This window comes from Danio rerio, chromosome 12 (genome assembly GCF_052040795.2).
Source record: "Danio rerio strain M-AB ecotype USA chromosome 12, GRCz13ab, whole genome shotgun sequence".
Taxonomy (NCBI): domain Eukaryota; kingdom Metazoa; phylum Chordata; class Actinopteri; order Cypriniformes; family Danionidae; genus Danio; species Danio rerio.
The window spans coordinates 1,182,501-1,204,755 of NC_141032.1; the positions used below are offsets into that span (position 1 = coordinate 1,182,501).

Sequence of the window (22,255 nt, forward strand, 5' to 3'; positions counted from 1 at the left end):
CATCAGAATTTGCACTCTTTACACCCATCTTAAAGGGACAGTTCACACAAAAATTAAAATGTACGCACTATTTACTCTCAAGTGGTTCTTAGGCTTTGTTTTCTTTAATTCCGTTGAACACTCAACACTAAAGGAGAGATTTAGAAGAAAGCTGAATCCCTGCAACCATAACAAGAAAAAAATATACTATGGAAGTCAATGGTTACAGGTTTCCGGCATTTTTCAAAATATCTTCTTTTGTGTTTTAACAGACGAAAGAGACTCGAACAGGATTAAAAAGCACTTGAGGGAGAGTAAATGATGACTGTGCTTGGGATTTTGTGTGCACTGTCCCTTTAAGACTCCTGATGTTTGAGCTGGTGTTCACCTTGAGCAGTCGGTCCACATCAGTCTTGTTGACGGCGTCTCCGAGCTCCTGTGTGAGACGCGTCTGGATCACATTTCTCCTGACGCGATAATTCTTCATGAAGATCTCGAACAGAATCTGCCGGAGCTACAGACACACACACACACACACACACACACAGATACATGCACACATACACACACAGATATACACAAAGACAAAGAGATACATACACACAGATGCGCACACACACAAAGATACACATGCATGCACGCACACACACAGACAGACAGACAGACAGACATAGAGATGCACATACAGACACAAACACAACACAGAGACATACACACACACACTGGATTAACTGCAAACATTTAACATAAACACAGTAAAATAATCATTTTGATAAGACTGCCACCTTGTCAAAGGTTTCTCCGCTTTCCCACAAGCCAAACACCTTCTGCTCGTCTGCGGCAGCGCTGCTCTGAGGAGGAAACTACACACACACACACACACACACACACACTTATCAATACGATGATGTGTTGTGTTGGACAGCAAAGACTTTATTCACTCTTCTTACCTTTTTTTTTAATAAATCTGTCAGCTTTACATTATAATCCCACTTTCAAAATGTTGTTTTAATTTCACCGCCAAATTGTTTTTGCAGCCGCAGACATTTTCTTTCTTTAAAGGCACAGCGTGTCATTTTCTGTGCAGACTTTAATCTCAGTATGACGACGCATGTTGAACTAAATGGAATATTGAGTAGGGGCGGGGTTTTATTTCTAAACTCCTCCCCTTCATGTTTAACTCACAAAAAAGTAGCAACAGGAGGGGGCGTGGCCAAACATGTTTCAACCAATCAGAGTCATCAGAAAAGGACTGCCAATCCAGAGCTGAAGCAGATGAGCAGATTATAGATTGTTTATTATTATTATACAGATACATTAAATTGATTATAGACTGAAGGCTGGAAGGGCATCTGCTGTGTAAAACATATGCAGGAATAGTTAGCGGTTCATTCCACTGTGGCGACCCCTGATAAATAAAAAGACTAAGCCGAAGGAAAAAATAAATGAATATAGATTACAGTATTTCTGTTCATCTTTTTTGAGTGAAAGTCCACCAATGTGTGCTGGCAATATAATAACACAGTAAATGTTATATGGTTTTAAAAACGCCTCCACATCAAGCACTTTCTGACAGCTGACCGATGACAAATAAACATGCATATAAGCAGTCTCAGAAACCAGTCTGGAGTAATCAGCAGTGGGGTTTACATCCATTAATAGCAGATACACGCACACACACACATATATACACACACACACTCTTAATCCAGTAATCCTGAATGAACAAAAGGGCAGAGCACATCCTAAAAACACACACATTACTCTAATGAGCACAACAGACATGGACATTAATGGATTTAAGTCAATTATAGACACGCAGACACACAAGTGGAGTACAAAGAAGAACTCAGATATTTCAACTAATACCTGAAAGAACTGCTCTGCTATTAAGGTGATGGAAATATTTCATTTTAAGTATCATCAAGCATGCTTTATATTTATTTGCACCCAATTGTATTGTTTATTTTTTCAGCTAAAATTTGGTAAAATAAAAAACACTAAATATAATAAATTAAAATGTAAAAATTATACATTTTGAATATTAAAAAAAATTAATTAATTAAATTATTTAATTAATTAAAATTACATTTAAAATAAGTAAATGAAAATATTACCAATATAAAACTGACAGCATCATCTTTACTAAAATATTTAATATAAAGATCTGAAAATAATGGTCTAATACTAATAACTAATAAACAATCAATAATTTTTCCAAACTGTTCATAACACTGGTCAAGTAAAAAAAAATAAAAATAAATAATAATTAAAAAAAAAAAAAAAAAAAAAAAATATATATATATATATATATATATATATATATATATATATATATATATATATATATATATATATATATTTTTTTTTTTTTTTTTACTTCTGTTGGTCAGATATTTCAATATTATTTGCTCTGAACTGTGAAAAAAAATTAAATAATTTATTAAACCTTTTTATTTATTCATGTATTTGGAAAAAAAAAATTACTGATTTATTACTTATTCATCAACCAATCAGAATAAAGCATTAATAAACAATTAAAATGTAAAAATTATTGCTCACTGTTAACAAGTGTTTTTTTTTAAGTAACTTACAAATGCTTTATTCTGATTGGTTGATAAATAAGTAATAAATCAGTAATTTGCTTGTTAACAGTGAGCAATCATTTTTACATTTTAATTGTTTATTAAGTTTAAAGCTGTTGTAAAGCACTTTGGTCAGTATTATGGCAGCTTTAAATGTGCTGTATAAACAAAGTAAACTAAATTATAAATAAAGTAAATATTCCAAAACCATAGTATAAATGGTGATCATTTCTCATAATATTAATGCTTTTTAAAAAATAACGAGTATATATATATATATATATATTGACTGAAACTATATTTCTAATAGAGCTGAGCAAAGATTTTAATCGCAATTAATCGCATCCAAAATAAATGTTTTTGCCATAAGATATGCATGTGTGTGTTTGTATTTTATATAAGCAATATCATACATGTAGCAGCGCGATATGGCTGTGTATTGGCACATGTGGGAGGCATGTTACTTGAGTGATATTGCTTTTATACAACAGTTCGTCAGCATAATCGTGTATTCAAAAAAGAAAATAAAACTTGGAGAGTCTCAAAAACCTTTTTGTAAGAGGAACTACTTTCTTCCGCCGTTCATTCACATCTGCAGCTGACCACAAAACAGCAGAAACCGCTGCTCATTCACCAACGTCACTGTAGAGCTAGTGTTTGAATGATTCTCTAGCGTAATGTCTAAAGTGAAGACAAAACAGCTGATTTTGCTCAAATTTTAAGATTATGAGGCTGAACAGCATGAAATGCCATCAGTCTACAGAGATTTCCCAGTATTTCTCTGCTGCAATCAGGAGATCACAATAATTTACCCTGAAAATGCCAAAGCAAACACTTAAAATAAGCACTATCCTTATAAATAAACTGCAGAGTAACAATCTAAACAACTACATTCTCGCCTAAAAAAGCCTCAAAAGTACATGATGTTGTCCAACAACTGCAATATTAGTGAAGAGGCTGTATGAGTGCTGTTATTGCAGAATATCACACGGCTATCAGCCAATCAGATTCAAGAACCAGACAGAACTGTTGTATGTAAATGTGATTAATCTTTGTCCGGCACTAATTTCTAAGTAGTTCAATAAAAACACACACTGCAGTACTTACAGGCACGAGGATCTGCTTGCAGTGGCTGTGCAGGATGGTGTCCTGCAGCATGCGGTCCGTCACGTGTCCGTACGCCGCGTGGCCACTTGGTAAACTAGCCAGATGCAGGTTAAACAGCCGCTTGACTTCGCTCAGGCACAGAACGTAATGCTTTCTGAAGGTGTTTTTCACAAAGTCCTGCAGCTCCGGCGTGAAGGCCTGTCCATGTCCGTTGTGCGGATCGGACGTTGGAGAGCTGGCCGCAGGGTAACCGTTGACAGAGCCGTTGGTGAGCGGTGCACCCGTGTCCATCGGCTCCTCAGAGTCGCTCACCGGCTCCTGCTTCACTGTGACCGAAGCACCAGAAGGTCCCTGGGAGCCCGAAAGTCCTGAAGCCTTCAACCGGTAAGCGTCGAGCTCTCGCTGCAGGATGGAGTGCTTCTCCTGAGCGTTTTCTTGAGCCGCTTTCAGACGCTGGTCTCCACTGAAGTGAACCGGCTCTGGAGAACAACAAACAACACGCAACATGAGCAATACACAAAGGAAATTCAAGTTTGGAACTTTGCTAGATGATATATCAGTATCTTAGGCTGCATTTACACTGAGATCTCGATAGTCTGATTTCTGTGACTCGCGCTTACAGTACGTCAACTTTTAAAGGGGAGCTATTATGCAAAAAATCTGTTTTATAAGATGTTTAAACCCAGTTGTGTGTCAGCAGCGAAGCAGAAGAAAAATGAATGAATGAGTGTTTCCAGCTCCACACTTCTGAACTGTTGTGCATGCATTTAACACACATATACTGCATGCAGGTCAAAGATCGGCACATACCTATCTGCACATCCTTTTTATGCACAAAGTCGTCTTTGGAGAAGTTGAACACTTTTTCCAACCTGCAACACAGCATTTATTTAGAAACACTGGAAGATGGTAGTAAATCTGAGTTCACAGTAAGACCAAATTAATGAACAATGACGTTTGTATTGGCTGTTATTGTTCTTATTTGGCTTTGGATAACAATGTGACAATAAATGAAACTCATCCTAATGTTTTTTTAAATTTGTATTTTTCTGCTCTCTGATGTCTTTTATTCTCAGTCTCGGCTAAATGAGTAAATGTAAATGTATAAAGTGCACTTTTTTTGTTCCTGTGCATTGAGGGAGAGTAAGCCATGGGATCGACTTTAGGGACGCACCAAATTTTTGTCTGGCAAAAATTATTGGCTAAAAACGGTTCAACAGAATAAGTATAATGATATAAAAAATAAATAAATAAATAAATAAATAAGGAAAAAAAAATGGGCATCAGCAGATTAAATAAATAAATATTTTATAATAATAAGTAAATATATAAAATTGCAATCAATTTTGGCCTAAAAAAAAAAAGAAAAAAAAACTATTAATTAAAATAAAATATCATAAAGTTATTAATTATAATTTTTTTAATTATAAATTGGGGATTTTTTTTATTGGTATCAGCAGGTTAAATAAATAGATAAATATTGCATAATAAAAAAAAAAATTGGAAATCGAAATTAAGCAAAAAAAAATATTATAATAACTTTTAAAATTAGCTGGGGAATTTTTGTTTTTTAATTGGTATCGTCAGGTTAAATCAGTAAATCGTATATAATAATACATAAATAAAATAAAAAATTATTTGGAAATAGAAAGTTAATTATTATTATTTTTTAAATAAAAATAAAGAATAAATTGGGCTGAAAAAAAAGTATTGGCAGTTTAAACATATGAAAAAATAAGTAATTTATAATAATAAATAAATAAAATAAAAAATTAGCCCAAATAATTATAATAAAAAAATAAATAAATTGGGGGAAAAAATAAATCAGTATTGGCAGGTTAAAGAAATAAAAAAATATATAATAATAAATAAAATTAAATATTATTAAGAAGTTTAAATTAGCCAAGAATTATAATATAATAATTTAAAAATAAAACAAAATTGGAAGGGAAATAAATTTTAAAAACTGGTATCGGCAGGTTAAATAAATAAATAAATAAATTATAATAATAAATAAATTTGTAAAATCTAAAAATAAAAACTATTTGTGCATTTTTTCATACAAAATTATATTATTTAATAAATTAATAAATAATTAATAAAACAAACTTTCAGTGTCTGTTTTTGGCCAATTGCATCCAGAATTTTTTGTTTTCGGCCCAGACTTTTCTTTTGGGTGCATCCCTAAAATTTTATATCTTTAAATCTTTTGAAAAAGCAGGTTTGCATGTAATTTCTGCCTACTTGGACTGAATGCCCGTCCAGAGCATGTGTTGTCTCTGAGCCACGTCTGGATGCTTCTTGACAAAATCCTGATCTGTGGGCAGCAGAAACTCCCAGCCTCGATTCAACCGAGGAACAGACATCTGCTCCAGGAAGTCCTTCACATCTTCTGGAGGAAGCTGAGGTCACATGACACACAATCGAACCAATCAAATGAATGAAAACATGGTAAAGTCTAGAAGCGATACGGCTGTAGATAATATAGGATGATTGTTGTTGTTACTATATGGTACTGTGAGGGCTGGTGTTAACAAAAACTTAGTTTAACGGGTAATTTGATAAATAATATGAATAATACTCTGTATAATAAGTGTTTTTATATTATTGGTAGGGTTGGAGTAGGGGCGGATGTTAATAAAATACAATTTAATGGTTAACTTAAATAACTGACTTTATGGAGTTAAAGCATTATTATGTATACAGGTCTAGATCTGACTTCATATAGTAAATCATAATATTGTTTTCTTATAGCACCACCTTCTGTTATACTCAAGTATGCACTATAATTCAACACAAACCTTTATAATGGCGGCGACCTCTTTTCTCATCAGGGTTCGCTCTATAGTGAATCTCCACATCTGAGACAAGGAGAAACAAATGCATTTTAAAAATCTGCAATAATTTAAAAAAAAGCAACTCCAAAAACACAGCATGCATTGTCACTGCATATCTTCATTTCTTTCTTTGCTTTAAAGCACTTTCACACAACTTTCGGTTGATCCAAAGTCCTGTACAATCAAAAAACACCAGGTAAAACAAAGCAAAAACAGATAAAAAAAACACACAAAACAGAAAAAAAGCAGCTTATATATTATATACATACAAACCTGCCACTCTATTAGGTACACCTGTCTAACTGCTTGTTAACGCACTTTTCTAATCAGCCAATCACATGGCAGCAGCTCAATGAAGTAAGGCATGTAGACATGATCAAGATAATCTGCTGCAGTTCAGAGCGAGCATCAGAATGAGGAAGAAAGGGGATTTAAGAGATTTTGAACGTGGCATGGTTGTTGCTGCCAGACGGGCTGCTCTGAGTATTTCAGAAACTGCTGATCTACTGGGATTTTCACGCACAACCATCTCTAGGGTTTACAGAGAATGCTCCGACAAAGAGGAAATATCCAGCGAGCGGCAGTTCTGTGGGCGCAAATGCCTTGTTGATGAGGCCAGAGGAGAATGGCCAGACTGGTTCAGCTGATAGAAAGACAACAGTAACTCAAATAAGCACTCGATACAACCGAGCTCTGCAGAAAAGCATCTCTGAACACACAACACGTCCAACCTTGAGGCGGATGGGCTACAGCAGCAGAAGAGCACACCGGGTGCCGCTCCTGTCAGCTAAGAACAGGAAACTGAGGCTACAATTCACACAGACTCACCAAAACTGGACAATAGAAGATTGGAGAAACGTTGCTGCTCTGATGAGTCTCCATTTCTGCTCACACATTCAGATGCTCGGCTCACAATTTGGCCTCAACAACATGAAAGCATGGATCATCCTGCCTTGTATCAGCGGTTCAGGCTGGTGGTGGTGGTGTAATGGTGTGGGGGAGATTTTCTTTGGGTCCATTAGTACCAATTGAGCATCAACGCCACAGCCTACCTGAGTATTGCTGCTGACCATGTCCATCCCTTTATGAGCACAGTGTCTCCATCTTCTGATGGCTACTTCCAGCAGGATAACGCAGCATGTCATAAAGCTCAATCATCTCAGACTGGTTTCTTGAACATGACGATGAGTTCACTGTACTCAAATGGCCTCCACAGTCACCAGAGCTCAATCCAATAGAGCAGCTTTGGGATGTGGTGGAACGGGAGATTGGCATCATGGATGTGCAGCCGACAAATCTGCAGCAACTGTGTGATGCTATCATGGAGCAAAATCTCTGAGGAATATTTCCAGTAGCTTGTTGAATCTCTGCCATGAAGGATTAAGACAGTTCTGAAGGCAAAATGAGGCCCACGCCGGTACTAGTAAGGTGTACCTAATAAAGTGTATATATACACAAATACATGCACATTCTTATACTTCAGAGTGAAATAAAGCTCACCACAAAGTCTCGACCGCGGCAGAGCACTTCAGCAGGAACACCACTGTGTGAACTACACGTGTTCTTGGGATACAGAACATCACTAAAAAGATCATTCAAATATATAATCACTGTTTGTTTGGATAAATCAGTATAACATCATAAATAAATCCAGAATACTAAAAATGACATTAAAAAATATCATTATAAAAAAATACATATTGCAAGAAATTAAATCAGATGTTTATAAATAAGTTTGACCTATTTACTTGGATTAATAAAATTTAATTCACCCCACAAAATGCATTCCAGACAGACTCTGAGTGGGGGGAAAAAACACAAGGTCCTATATAGTGTAAAAGGCTGACCTCTTGACGACCCAGTTTCCCTGCACCAGCAGCGCCACCTGCTGAATGCACCTCAGTACTGCAGTGGAGTCTGTTCCTGACGCCAGCAGACCCATCAGATTGGCAAACGGCATTACCTTCACTGAGACACAAACAAAAATACTCAAGCTGACACAGATGCTGGGGGAAAAATAACTTGTAATAATAGAAATTTATCAGATGTTTAGGACAAAAATCCTTTTAACAAGGAAAAGAGTTTTCATGGCGTCTAGTTAGGACCGTGTGTTAGGTGTATAATGCTGCACTACCTTCATAAACCCATATCACATTATCCTTTTATTTCACTAAATCATACAGACATGAAAATACAGCAGTGTAAACTAACCGTTCTTCATCAGCGTCTTGACCTGATCTCCCAGAGGAAGAGTGCGCAGCTGAGCCATGGACAGCACATTACTGGGACCCACAGGTTTAACACTACAAAACACAACACACACACACATTCAGGCATAAAACACACACACACACACACACAGCATCACGCAAACACACGCTTAATCTACTTACACTTTTTCTTCAGCCAGCGGAGGCATGAGCATGGACAGATATTCACTGCAGAGAGAGAAAACAAACATCAGATCAACAACAAACAACAAAACATTAGATATAATACATGCAATATATACATATACGGTTTCAGAAATAATATCGCAGTGTGATCATTGTTGAGTCTGAATTATCATTCATTCGCATGTGATTTCGAGGCTTTTAACTTTATTATATAAATAATTATTATAAATAATTTATCATTTGCATGTGTTTTTGAGTACTAGCAAAGTATTTTACTGAAATGTTCAATTTTTTTAATATCGTGCAGTCCCAATGCTCACTATACGAGAAACTATGGATGCAGTAAAAGCAGGGTTGCCAGTTTTTTTTTTTACAACAAAGGTAGCCTAATGGCCAATCAAAACTAGCCCAATTACTAAACTAAAAATATGCAATTACCATACTCGTAAATAAAGATTTTACATGACCAAAGGCATTATACAGGTTCTGTCCATTTAATTCATTTGACGGAGTTAAAAAAAATCTATGGAAAAAAACAACCCGTGTACACAGATCAAATGTAGCCCACACAACAATAACCCAGAAGACTCCTCCTCTTTTTAAAGCAACACTATCGTCAGTAGACACGCCCCTTTCTGCTGATTGGCTGCACGTGTGTTTTGTCACTCAGTCTGACATTATGGTCAAAAGCTGATTTGATATGCTTTTGATTGTAAAATGTTTATCATATACAACAAAAAATATTACTTAATGCACTTTAAATGGCTTCCTTTTAACACAGATACATTTTAATAAATATATTTTAATACTAATGTATTAGTTGTAGAGTAATTTTTAAGCTTAGGCATCAAAACAAATGCCTATTACCCAATAGGCTCCTCCCCTTTTAGTATTTTCGTTCATAGACACACCTCTTACAGATGATTGGCTGCATGTGTTTGGTCACTCAATGACATTTTTGGTCAAAAACTTAGTGCATTTTTAATAGAGAGACATTTTGAATACTAATCTACTATTAGTAGAGTAATATTTCATATAGCAGAAGTATATATTGAATTAAATTATATTGATATTTGATAGCATCAAAACAAACACGACCATAACCAAATGGTCCCCTCCCCTTTTAAATATCTCCACTATCATCAGACACGCCCCTTACTGCTGATTGGCTGCAAGTGTTGTCACTCAATATGACATTTTTGGTCAAAAGCTTTAAAATATTGCTTGACGCACTTTATATAGACTCCTGCAGAGTTCATGATGTGTAATAGGAGCATGCACTGACCGTGGTGTTTTGACCAGCTCTGTGTTTTCGGTGGTGTCCATGGCCTGACAGTACAGATACTGGCGCTCGTGTTCAGACCGGCTGTCCTGCAGAAACAACAGACACACACTGCATTATTATAGCGAGCCATTGTAACATATGCTGTATTGTTGGGCCAAAACTTCCGCTTTCATTCCCTTCCAATAACTTTTAGCCGTTAAAAACAGCTCGCCTTGCTGCAAACTGATCATTTCTTGTTGTATTATTCTACTTTTTATGCATAATAATGAACACGCTTGTTTATAGAGCGAGTAGTTTGACTATTTTCTGGCATTTATTATTAATTTCTGCAATAGGCAACTGAATTTGAAGCTCAGCATTGGCATAGTGTACAAGTGCACAGTGTATAGAGAGCAATTTTGAACAGCTTGAGATTAGTGTGTAAGTGCATGACTTTAACCTTTATGGCATGGTAATGGAGATGAACCCAGGGCTCCTCGGCCTGTTTCTTCTGCAGGAACTCGTAGGACTGGATGCGCCGCTGACGGGCCTGCTCAGACTCGGGTCTGGAAAACCTCACCTAGGTGAAGGAAAGGCAAACAGTGAGAAATACAAGCGCATAAAAACAAAATGCACAGAGGGTGAACGTGACTCAGCAATGAGTTTCTCTGGTCTTACAGTGATCTGTTTAACATCATCTTCTGCTTCATCCTGTGAAGAGTCTCCAGCTGCAAATAAACATTCATTAGTTAATAGCAAGAACAAACAATAAAATAATAAATATTAACAACCAATTTTGCTACTATTACTTTAAATAATAATAATAATAATAAACAAAAAACTAATTTATTTATACATAATAAAATAATAAATATTTAATAAAAAACAGTTTTGCTATATTTTGTATTTTTGCTATTATGATTATTTTATTATTTATTAATTTATCATAAGTTTTTGCTTTTTATAATAATACTAATAATAGCGAATTTGTTTGTGGGTGTTATTTATTAAATATTTATTATTTTATTATTTATTATTAGCTATCTGTTATAGATTATTATTTTATTAGTAGTAGTAGTAGCAAATTTAATTGTGGTTGTTATTAATTATTTATTTTTTATTATTGGTTATTTGTTGTTGTTGTTGTTGTTTAGCATAATAATAATAATAACAATAACAATAATGATAATATGAAATAACTAATAATATAATAATAAATAATAAAATAATTTATAAAATATTGAATAATAAATAAATATACAATATTACAACTACTTGTAATAATAATAATAATAATAAATAATAATAAAAAACAAATAACTAATAATAAATAAAATAATGAATATTTAATAGATAACAACAAACAAATTTGCTACTATTACTTAATATTATAAACAACAAACAAATAACTAATAATAAAATAATAAATAAATAACAAAAACAAAGAAATGTGCTATTATTACTTATAATAATAATAATAATAATAATAATAATAATAATAATAATGCTTTAAATATATTGGTCATAATTCTAAAATAAATAAATAAATAAATAAATGTACAAATACACAAAACTAAAGTTAAATGTTGCAAAAAAAATAAAAATGTTTTTAAAAAACATTATCTTCTATTAATATATACCAGCACACAATATAATGTATGCACGTATACTGAACATATCTTAAAAAGTGCATTTTAAAACTTTTAACAAATGTGTGTAATGTATGCATGTCTACAAAACGTACACTGAAAAAATAAATAACTGTAATATATATGCAATATAGATTTTATCTTAATACTTATGACATGTACACTCATGCAAGTTTACGCTTTTCACTTGATTACAATATAATTTTAAAATCATTAAATAATTTTCTTCACAGCCTAAACAACAGCAGTAACTTATGTTGAAGATTTCTAACAACTCGGCGTAGACTTATCATGCATGCTCTGAACAACACTGATAACAATAACCAGATTTTAATGTGCAATCATTAAAATCAACCAAGAAAGTGACCCAAAAACATCCTCCCACCTTCATTGGCAGCTTCTCGTTCTCGATGTTTCGTATCTGCTTTATCCAGATAGGTGAAGCTGGGTCTCATCTGGAGGATTCCCTGCAGTGGAGTCAGATGGAGCTCTCCTGATTACCGACAAAACAAGAAGCAATTATAATATGAAAAACAATCATATTAAAGAGAACCTATAATGCAAAATCACTTTTATAAGGAGTTTAAACACATTTGTGTCAGCAATGTGTGAATATATTGAGGGTCTAATGGTAAACATGAATTGTATTGCTTATAATCAGACTTGATGAAAACAGTCTGCAGAAACACTTGGATTGAAATTCTCCTTTTGTCTGTGTCATCAGAGGGGGAAAGCCCCGCCCACTAGAGCCCATATCTCACTCATTAGCATAAACGGCAGCCCTGAGTGAGAAGCAGCCGTCTGTCCATTAGCCATTAGAGTGTGCTGAAGATAATGTCAGCATAGACTAAGAGGATTATAGATGTAGAGTTTTAGATGAACAGCGACAGAAGCGACATAGACTGACTGAAGCATGAAGCAACATGCAGACCTGACTCAGCTTTTGTAGCTCCACCCTCTTTTGAAAAGAGCCCAATCTCATTTGAATTTAAAGTGACAGTCACCAAAACGCCACAGTTATAATCAGAGTTAGAAAGCAATATTTGTGTGATGGTTTAAGCTGAAGCTTAATGACAGACACTCTAGAGACACCAGAGACATTTTACATCTTGTAAAAGAGGGGCAGAATAGGTCTGCTTTAAACCCCTGTTAAATATTAGATATTATTTAATGCAATTTAATATTTACAAATGAGGATGTGTTCAGTTTCTTGGGAAGTGGTCCAAGATCTCTGCAATAAAATATTATTTAAATACTGCAGGATTGTGTAGTTTGCATGTGACTTACCTTTGTGAAACACAGCCGCGGCGTAGCGAGACGTGTTCGTGGTCGCCTGGATCGATGAGAACGTTTGCTTGTCCATCATTTTCCTACGAGCAGAACACAAATATGAAATTCACCAACACTAAAAGTCTGTAAACATCAGAACCTGTATTCACTAAACACTTTCTCTTAGCACCGAGAGCTCTAATACACAGCAGTGAATAAGCTTTCTCTTAAAAGCTGCTGACATGAACTTTTAGTGAGGATTCTGGGCTGGTTGCTATGGGTGATGCCATCATGCACATTAACTATGCACACAGTGATTGGCTGATGGGGAAGGGGAGGGGTCTCTTTCTGATATTTATTGATGAAAACTGTCGAGCATGATATTTTGTTGTCATATCCACATAAAGGTTAAAAAGTGAAAATATCACCACATTCAAATTAAACCAACTGCATTTTAAAATGCAAGTTACATGAAAAATTACATTTTAAAAAGTGTGACCTTTGCTTTTAACCATTTTAGATAATAAATACCTTCAAGTTAACAGGTTTATGTATTTCTATAGAAAATAATTAAGCAAATATACAAGTATTTCTACAAAATGAACATATAAAAATTAGTATTTAAAGAACATGTATTTGATTAAACATCTTTAATTAATTGTTTGTGTATTTTTAAATATACGTATCAACGTATATTTGAAAACATATTTCTTAGCATACGGGAATATCTCCACGAATAAGGCGATCACTTATTATATGCTCATTGTGGTCATACGTTTTTAAAATGCTCTCTCTCTCCAGTGAAGATTGCTAAAAACAGGCGTTTAGGATGGTTTGTGTTTTGCTCTTAGTGATTCAACAGTTTCTACGCTACTGCTAATGATTTATCAGCTAGCTTTAGAGCACATTAAAGTTTAAAAATAAAAGTAGCGCAAGAATCCAGTGCTAGTTTGTGTTGAAAATGCTGGAAAACTGACTACGATTGCTTAATTGACTGATTACACGAGCTGGATTCAGATGCGGTAGGAGCACACTGAGGACACCTGCTGGTTACAAGAGATACTGCATATTTAAAAGCATCATTAAAAATAAACTACTATCGTTCATCTGTGTGGACACAAATAGATCTATCCGTATATTTATCGTTATCATGCTTGGTGTGAACAGGTCTTTAAAGTGATTCTGCTGTAAAAAACTATTATTTCCTGTTCTTCTAAATCTGTGAAATAGGAGCTACATTTAGCATTTAGGATGCTTTGTGAAAGGTTGCTCACGTAATATAGATGTTGAAGTCCTTGGAGGACAACAAAATGCTGAATTCCAGAGGAACTGGCGCATTTTTAAATCTTTATTTTTAAGATTTTCTCCTAAATCTTCAAGTTAGGAGCTCTTTCTCTCCAAATGTTTTGCGAATTAAGAGTTGTTATTTTAAAGAAGCAAATAAATGCTGCTCACGTTGTGTAGACGTTGGAGTCCTCGGAAGACATGCCGTCCACGTTCAGCGCGATCTGCTCTCCTTTACTGCGGCTGTAGTTTGGACTCATGGTGTCCATCGCAACCTCCAGCTCAACCTGCATACGGGAGGAAAACATGAGCTCTGTGTGCATTAATAGGAAATTTACAGTTTTGGGTGAAGTGTCCATTTAGAGTCGCTTCACAGAAATCCAGCTTACTTTCTGCTGCTTGGGTTTGATTTTGGCCCCCAAATGAGTCACATTATTGTAGCTCATAGATCCGGGACGCACGGGATACTACAAGAAAAACACATGACCAGATCATTTGAGCACAAAATCTGCATATTAGAAGCACTAAAGTCTGGAGTAATGATGCTGAAGATTCAGATAAAGGCGAGACTATAATTATTTATTCTTAATGCACAGAGATTTTGGCCTTTTTTGGTTACACTTCAGACCAGGGGTGTCCAAACTCAGTCCTGGAGGGCCAGCGTCCTGCATAGTTTGGCTCCAACTTCCTTCAACACATCTTCCTGAAAGTTTCTAGTATACCTAAAAAGAGCTTGATCAGCTGGCTCAAGTGTGTTTAATTGGGAATGAAACTAAAATATGCAGGTCACCGGCCCTCCAGGATCAAGAGTAGACACACCTGCTTTAGATTAATGGTCCATTATTTAATGCAGGGGTCAGCAATCTCGTTCCTGGAGGGCCGGTGTCCCTGCAGGGTTTAGCTCCATCTTGCCTCAACACACCTGCCTGGGTGTATCGAGTATACCTAGTAAGAGCTTGATTAGCTTGTTCAGGTGTGTTTGATTAGGGTTGGAGCTAAAATCTGCAGGACACCGGCCCTCCAGGAACAAGTTTGGTGACCACTGATTTAATGCATTTACTAACATTACATATGAATAGTCTTGTTAAGCATTTATTAATCATAGTTTAACATTTACTAATGCATTATTAAAATAAGAAATTGTGCTTGTTGACATTAACGCACAGTGAGTTACTTGAACTGGCATTATTTAACTTTAAAGATTAACTAATACAGCAATAAATGCATTACTAACTGTTTGTTCATGTTAGTACATGCATACATTAACGCACATTAACTAATGGACCGTTATTTTACTTTATAGTGTTGCTGTGTTGTTGTTTTTTTCAGTCCAATTTAAAGCATGTCCAAAATACTATTTCAAGCGTTTCTTCAATAGCACGCTGTCATATTGTGTCTGTAAATTTCAAATACAATACTTCATTTTAAAAGCCATTTCTCACTTTAGAAAACATATATAATATTATATTAGCATATAAATAATGCACTGAAAACACTTTAAAACAACGGTCTACTAGTTAATGCATTCACTAAACTGAACTAAGCACGAGTACTCTTGTACAACATTTTTAATCACAGTTTAACATTTACTAATGCATTATTAAAATCCAAATTTATGCTTGCTAACATTAATGCACAAGAAAAATAAAACCTGTAATAAATATATTGCTCACCGTTTGTTAATGTTGGCACATACATTAACTAATGAATCATTATTTTAAAGTGTTACCAAAACACTTAACGTTTAAGAAAACTTGTAATACACGATTATATATGCAGTTCGTAATGTAATCAATCAACTGTGGAAGTTTGGTGATAGATATTACCCTATTCACCACTATAATCACAACAATAACATTTTCATCAAGAAAACAATGATTTAAAGTTGTAATCCCTATATTTTTAATCAAATAAGTGCAACTTTGATGTCTTTACGTTGATGTTTATGCCATGCATTAAGTCATGATATTCACCTGGAATAAATAGAGCTTCTCCACCAGACTTCTGGCCAGGTAAACATCGATCTAACAGAAGAAAGAGAGCAGAAAAGATAAAGACAGACGCCTAACTCTGCAGTGTGACGATCATGTTTACATTTACCTCCTGTATGATGGGATCATCATCGTCTCCACTGGCCATAATGAAGACTTGAGAAAGAGGAGAAGATGCTGATGGAGGATTCAAACCTGCAAACAACAATACATTACAATTCTGTGCTACTCAGTGCTGGGGGTAACGTAAACTAGGACTGCACAATATATGGTTTCAGCATCGATATCGCAAATGTGTGCATACACAATAGTCACATCACAAGGTATGCAATGTTGAGTCTGGATTAAAGTTAACCACAAGCTACAATACTGTATTTAATTACTGTATTTCTGTACCTGAATACTAGTTTAGACTCCCTTGAAAACGACTATTTAACTATCTTTTAAAACTATTTATATCGCAATATTTAATTGCAAAAAAATAAAACATTGCAATATAAGATTTCTCCAATATCGTGCAGGAGTAAACAGACATAAACATTATTAAATTATTGTTATTTTAAAATAAATAATAATAATAATTGTATTTATATAACAATAATTGTATTTATATAATAATAAATCATATATATATATACATACATATATACGTATATAAATATATATATATATATATATATATATATATATATATATATATATATATATAAAACCTTCAGTTTTAATCTAAATTAGTCTAATCCTCTTCAATTCAACTATTTGCTGAAAGCAAATATGCTTAATGTTTAAAATAATCTATAAAAGGTTGCCAGATTTGGTGGAATTTGTCTTCTTTCATTATTAGGTAGTTTAATTACAGTTGCTTTTCATGTTTATGACTTTTATATCACATTTAAAAACAACACATATTGGCCAAAGTGCTTTCCGATTAATAGAGGTAACACTTTACAATAAGGTCGTATTACTTCAAGGTCCTGTGAAGTGCTTTGAAATGTGTGTTTCTTATTCAATGCTTGACAATCTCAACCAAAACATGAAGAGAGGGCGAGACAAAGACATTAACTTGATAATTTAGCCTCAATTATGTCCTAATTTGCTGCTTATTAATAGTTATTAAGGCAGCAGATGGGTTTAGGTAGAATTAGAGCCATAGAATAAGATCATGCACACAAATATGTGCTTTAGAGGTATTAATCAACAAAAAATGTATTAATAATGTGCAGGAAATAAGTATATAATGTTACCTCAATGTTAAGTTAATTTATTGTTACCTAATTTAACAATGTTAAGTAAATTAATGTCAAGTTATTTATGCATAATATTAATCAATCAGTTTGTCATGACAATAACAGCTAACGCTAATGAATGTTTACTGAATGAGGGCAAGACATTAGACATTAACATGATGATTAGGACTCAATTACCTTCTAATATGCTGCTTAATAGTTATTAAGGTAGTAGTTGGGTTTGGGTTTAGGATAGGATAAGGGATGTAGAATAAGAAAATGTAGAATATATGCTTTAGAAGTAATAATAAACAGAAAATGTATTAATAATGAGCAGGAAATAAGTCTGCTTATTAAGTTAATAAATGTTAACTCAATGTTTAGTTAATTTACTACTATTTAAGCAATTGAGCAATGTGGAATAATGTAACATTGTTAAATTACTTCATTAATTATGTTAAGTAACCTAATGTCAAGCAATTCATTGATGAATATTAATCAATCACTGTTTGTCATGATAATAACCTGCTAAGGTTAACCAATGTTTACTGAATGACGCAAGCGCTTGTAAAGAGCTAATTTTACCCTGCACACCACAATAAAGCAGATTAAAAACCAAGTAAACACGGTAAAACAAAAAACAGAAGGGGTAAAGTTGGTTTTATATTCGCATTTCTCCTAAATATAATAAAAAAAATTGTATAAAGGGAAATCATACTAGCAGCCAATGACTATCAAGGTCCAACATTGTTCAGACAATTAACTTAAACAGTGCTAATGTCGTTTAAGTCATACATACATGCGATTTAACTCCAAATATTTAAAGTAAACACAATATATGGACTGCCTCACATGTTGCCAGTGTTCAATAACAAAAGAATATGCGAATATAAAACCAACTTTACCTCAATGAAGAAGAGAATGTGCTTCAGTCAGCAAACGAAGCGACATGCTAGTATGAGTTAGCAGCTCTTCAGACATAAACAACCACTAAAAAACACACACGTTAGGTCAAAACACATTGAAATGGCGGGCGGTGAATGTAGATTAATATGTTTTTAGTATTGATGAAACTTTTGACACACACACCGGCAGCCTGTTGTGAATACACACACATATACTGACACACACACACACTGACCGAGGCCTCGGCGGATCCGCTAAATCATCAACACTACGCGGCTGAACGCAGAAGAAGAAGCCCGTCTCAATGTACAGCAGTGTCTTGGAGATGAAGTCCTCCAGCAGGTCAGACTAAAGCTTTATTTGTGTGCTTATCTGCTGTCTCTTCTGCCATGTTGCCGATCGTAGAGCTGCAGTCACTCAAACACGTGGGGAGGAGCTGTGTCAGTGTGTGTGTGCTCATATCCCAGCATTCACCGCGCGATACAGAACGCGTCACAAACAAACACCGGTCAGGAGGAGCATGCGTTTACTATCTTCTATTTAACATACTGTGTGTGCAATTGCAACACATTTAAAACTTGCCGGAATTTTGTACAAACCTTACGTTTGTTTTTACAGTAAGCGAGTTGTGAATTAAATGTAAAGGGGAGCTTTTATGCCCCTTTTTACAAGATGTAAACGGCTTATTTTGGTAAGTCAGGTGGGTCAATCAATGGCGGATAAATCAAATGTACGATAGTTCAAACTTATGCTGGGAAACTACCCTGGCCTGGAGCAGGCTAACTCTCAGGCTAAGTTCAAGCCTAATCAAAGTAATGTTAACATTCACCTGCCATAGTTTGATGCTATTTTAATTAATTTAACCTCTTAATAATGATTAAAACTTTATAGTCACTTAATAGTGTGTGTGTGTGTGTGTGTGTGTGTGTGTGTATGTATGTATATATATATATATATATATATATATATATATATATATATATATATATATATATATATATATATGAATATATATATATATATATATGAATTTAAATAAACACACTATTATATATATATATATATATATATATATATATATATATATATATAATAGTGTGTTTATTTAAATTCATATAAGTTATTCTGAACACATTTTTTGTTTAATTTTTAAAAACAATTTAACAATTTAATATTTTTATGTTTCTGTCGATTTTTTCAGCTGGTTATTAATTTTATTAAACACTTTTCCATCAACATATTTATTTGGGTGTACTAATTTTTGGACTGTGATTAATAATTTTTTTGTTAGATTAGTTCCAAATTTTGCTTTGGTAGTGAATAATCTATATGCACAAATATTTTATTGTAAAGCATCCTGTAGAAAATCTTAATTTAAAAGAGAGATCTGTGAGGGCTGTACATAGCTATATAAAAAATATTATATAATTTAATATATTATAAAATAATATAATTTAATATGATATAATAAAAATATAATTTACTATAATATAATTTACTATAATGTAATATAATTTTATATAATCTAATTTAATATAATATAATAATATAATTTACTATAATAAAATTTAATATAATGTAATATATATTAATATAATATAATTTAATATAATATAATAATATTAATATAATTTAATATAATGTTATATAATATAATTTTATATAATAATATAATTTAATATAATGAAATATAATTTAATATAATATAATTTAATATAATATAATAATAATATAATTTACTATAATATAATATAATTTGATATAATGTTATATAATATATAATTTGATATAATAATATAATTTAATATAATGTAATATAATTTAATATAATATAATTTAATATAATATAATAATAATATAATTTAATATAATGTTATATAATATTATATAATAAAATAATTTAATATAATGTAATATAATTTAATATAATGTAATATAATTTAATATAATATAATAATAATATAATTTACTATAATATAATATAATGTTATATAATATAATATAATTTTATATAATAATATAATTTAATATAATATAATAATAATATAATTTAATATAACAAAATCATCAGTTTATTCATTCGTTTCTTTTCTGCTGAGACCCTTCATTAATCAGGGGTCGCCACAGCGTTATGAACCGCCAACCTATCCAGTATATGATTTGCGTAGCAGATGCTTTTCCAGCTGCAACCCAACCCTGGGTAACACATACACTACGGACAATTTAGCTAACCGAATTAACCTATACCGCATGTCTTTGGATTTAAGGAGGAAACCCATGAAACCATGGGGAGAAGAAAGCACTGACTGATATATTAGTAGATTACATTTCTTAAATAATGACTTTAAAGCTGTAAAGCCTGAGTGGAATAACCGGGAGACGGATCCAGGCCGAGTACTAGCCTCACTTTAATGTTAGGATATTTTCCCAAGGGGTGCGGGAAACACAAGTGTCAAAGGTAAAGCAGCTATGTGCAGCAGTTTTAAGAGCAAAATTAAAAATCTTTCTCAACTTCAAGGCTGATGTTTTCAATAGTCAGCACTGAGATGTTCAGATTCAATTAATCTTATATCAAATACTGCATTTTTACACAAATATACGCATATTTCAAACAAAATGCATCACAATAATGGTTTCCCACGCTTTCCAGTGAATGCATATCAGTTCTGCATTCACACCCAGGTTAAAAAATGATTGTTCCACTTCCTGATATTAATATAAGCATGTTAGTCTGTGGCTAAATATGATCTCACAATCGCACTTTACAATTGGCAAATGCATTATAAACACATCAACAGATTTCCCACGCTTTCCAGCTGAATGCATATCAGTTCCTGCTGGAATAGTTGGGGGTTCATTTCACTGTGGTGACCACTGATGAATAAAGGGACTAAGCCAAAGGAAAATGAGCGAATGAATGATTATTGTAGTTTTGTGTCTACATTTTCAGCACACCATCTCCTCTAACACAAACATGCAAGCAGTCATTTATTTAGTCATTTTTAATTGATTAGTTAAGGGTCCCGTATTAAAATCAACAACAGACAGATTAACAGAAGACATGAATGCACACCATTTGTTGCATGTAAATAAGTAAGAAGTTAATTTTCTAGCTTATTTATATGTGAGAATCATCACCTCAAATCTGATGTTTTCAGGAGCCAGCACTGAGATGTTCAGATTAAATTAAACTTTTATCAAATACTGAAGGTGAACTGCATGTTTACACAAATATACACACATTTCAAACAAAAATGCATCACAATAATGAGTTTCCCACGCTTTCCAGCGAATGCATATCAGTTCTGCATTCACACCCAGGTTAAAAACTGATTGTTCCACTTCCTGATATTAATATAAGCATGTTAGTCTGTGGCTAAATATGATCTCACAATCGCACTTTACAATTGGCAAATGCATTATAAACACATCAACAGATGAAGACTAAATTATTTGCACTCCTGTGAGATGTAATTATTCATTCATTCATTTTCCTTCAGCTTAGTCCCTGATTTATCATAGGGTCACCACAGCAGAATGAACCACCAATTACTCTGGCATATGTTTAACACAGCGCATATCTCTCCAGCTGCAACCCAGTAATGGGAAGCACCCACACTCTCTTTTTTTACGTGTGATTTTTAAACAATTTCTTCAACACATTTCTAATCATAATAGTTTTAATAACTCATTTCTAATAACTGATTTATTTTCTCTTTGCCATGATGACCACATAATATTAAACTAGATATTCTTCAAGAC

The 22,255-nt window shown here is 33.3% G+C and overlaps 1 protein-coding gene across 3 annotated transcripts in view; it reads right to left on the reverse strand.

Moving 5' to 3' along the window:
• Positions 1–18,993, reverse strand: part of polr3e (polymerase (RNA) III (DNA directed) polypeptide E) — a 20,010-nt gene extending 1,017 nt beyond the window's left edge. Inside the window, exons 1-21 of one of the 3 annotated variants that reach the window (XM_087274716.1) lie at positions 18,729–18,933; positions 18,493–18,577; positions 16,471–16,556; positions 16,344–16,394; positions 14,760–14,837; positions 14,542–14,657; positions 13,105–13,187; positions 12,203–12,310; positions 10,847–10,896; positions 10,629–10,748; positions 10,190–10,275; positions 8,902–8,946; positions 8,720–8,811; positions 8,356–8,476; positions 8,009–8,090; positions 6,473–6,532; positions 5,916–6,073; positions 4,482–4,543; positions 3,672–4,150; positions 765–842; positions 368–493 (exon numbers count right to left, since the gene is read on the reverse strand). In XM_087274716.1, coding sequence (XP_087130842.1) covers positions 368–493; positions 765–842; positions 3,672–4,150; positions 4,482–4,543; positions 5,916–6,073; positions 6,473–6,532; positions 8,009–8,090; positions 8,356–8,476; positions 8,720–8,811; positions 8,902–8,946; positions 10,190–10,275; positions 10,629–10,748; positions 10,847–10,896; positions 12,203–12,310; positions 13,105–13,187; positions 14,542–14,657; positions 14,760–14,837; positions 16,344–16,394; positions 16,471–16,509 — 2,034 coding nt within the window. In that variant the 5' untranslated portion in view covers positions 16,510–16,556; positions 18,493–18,577; positions 18,729–18,933. 3 annotated transcript variants of the gene reach the window in all.
• Positions 18,994–22,255: the final 3,262 nt, after the last annotated feature.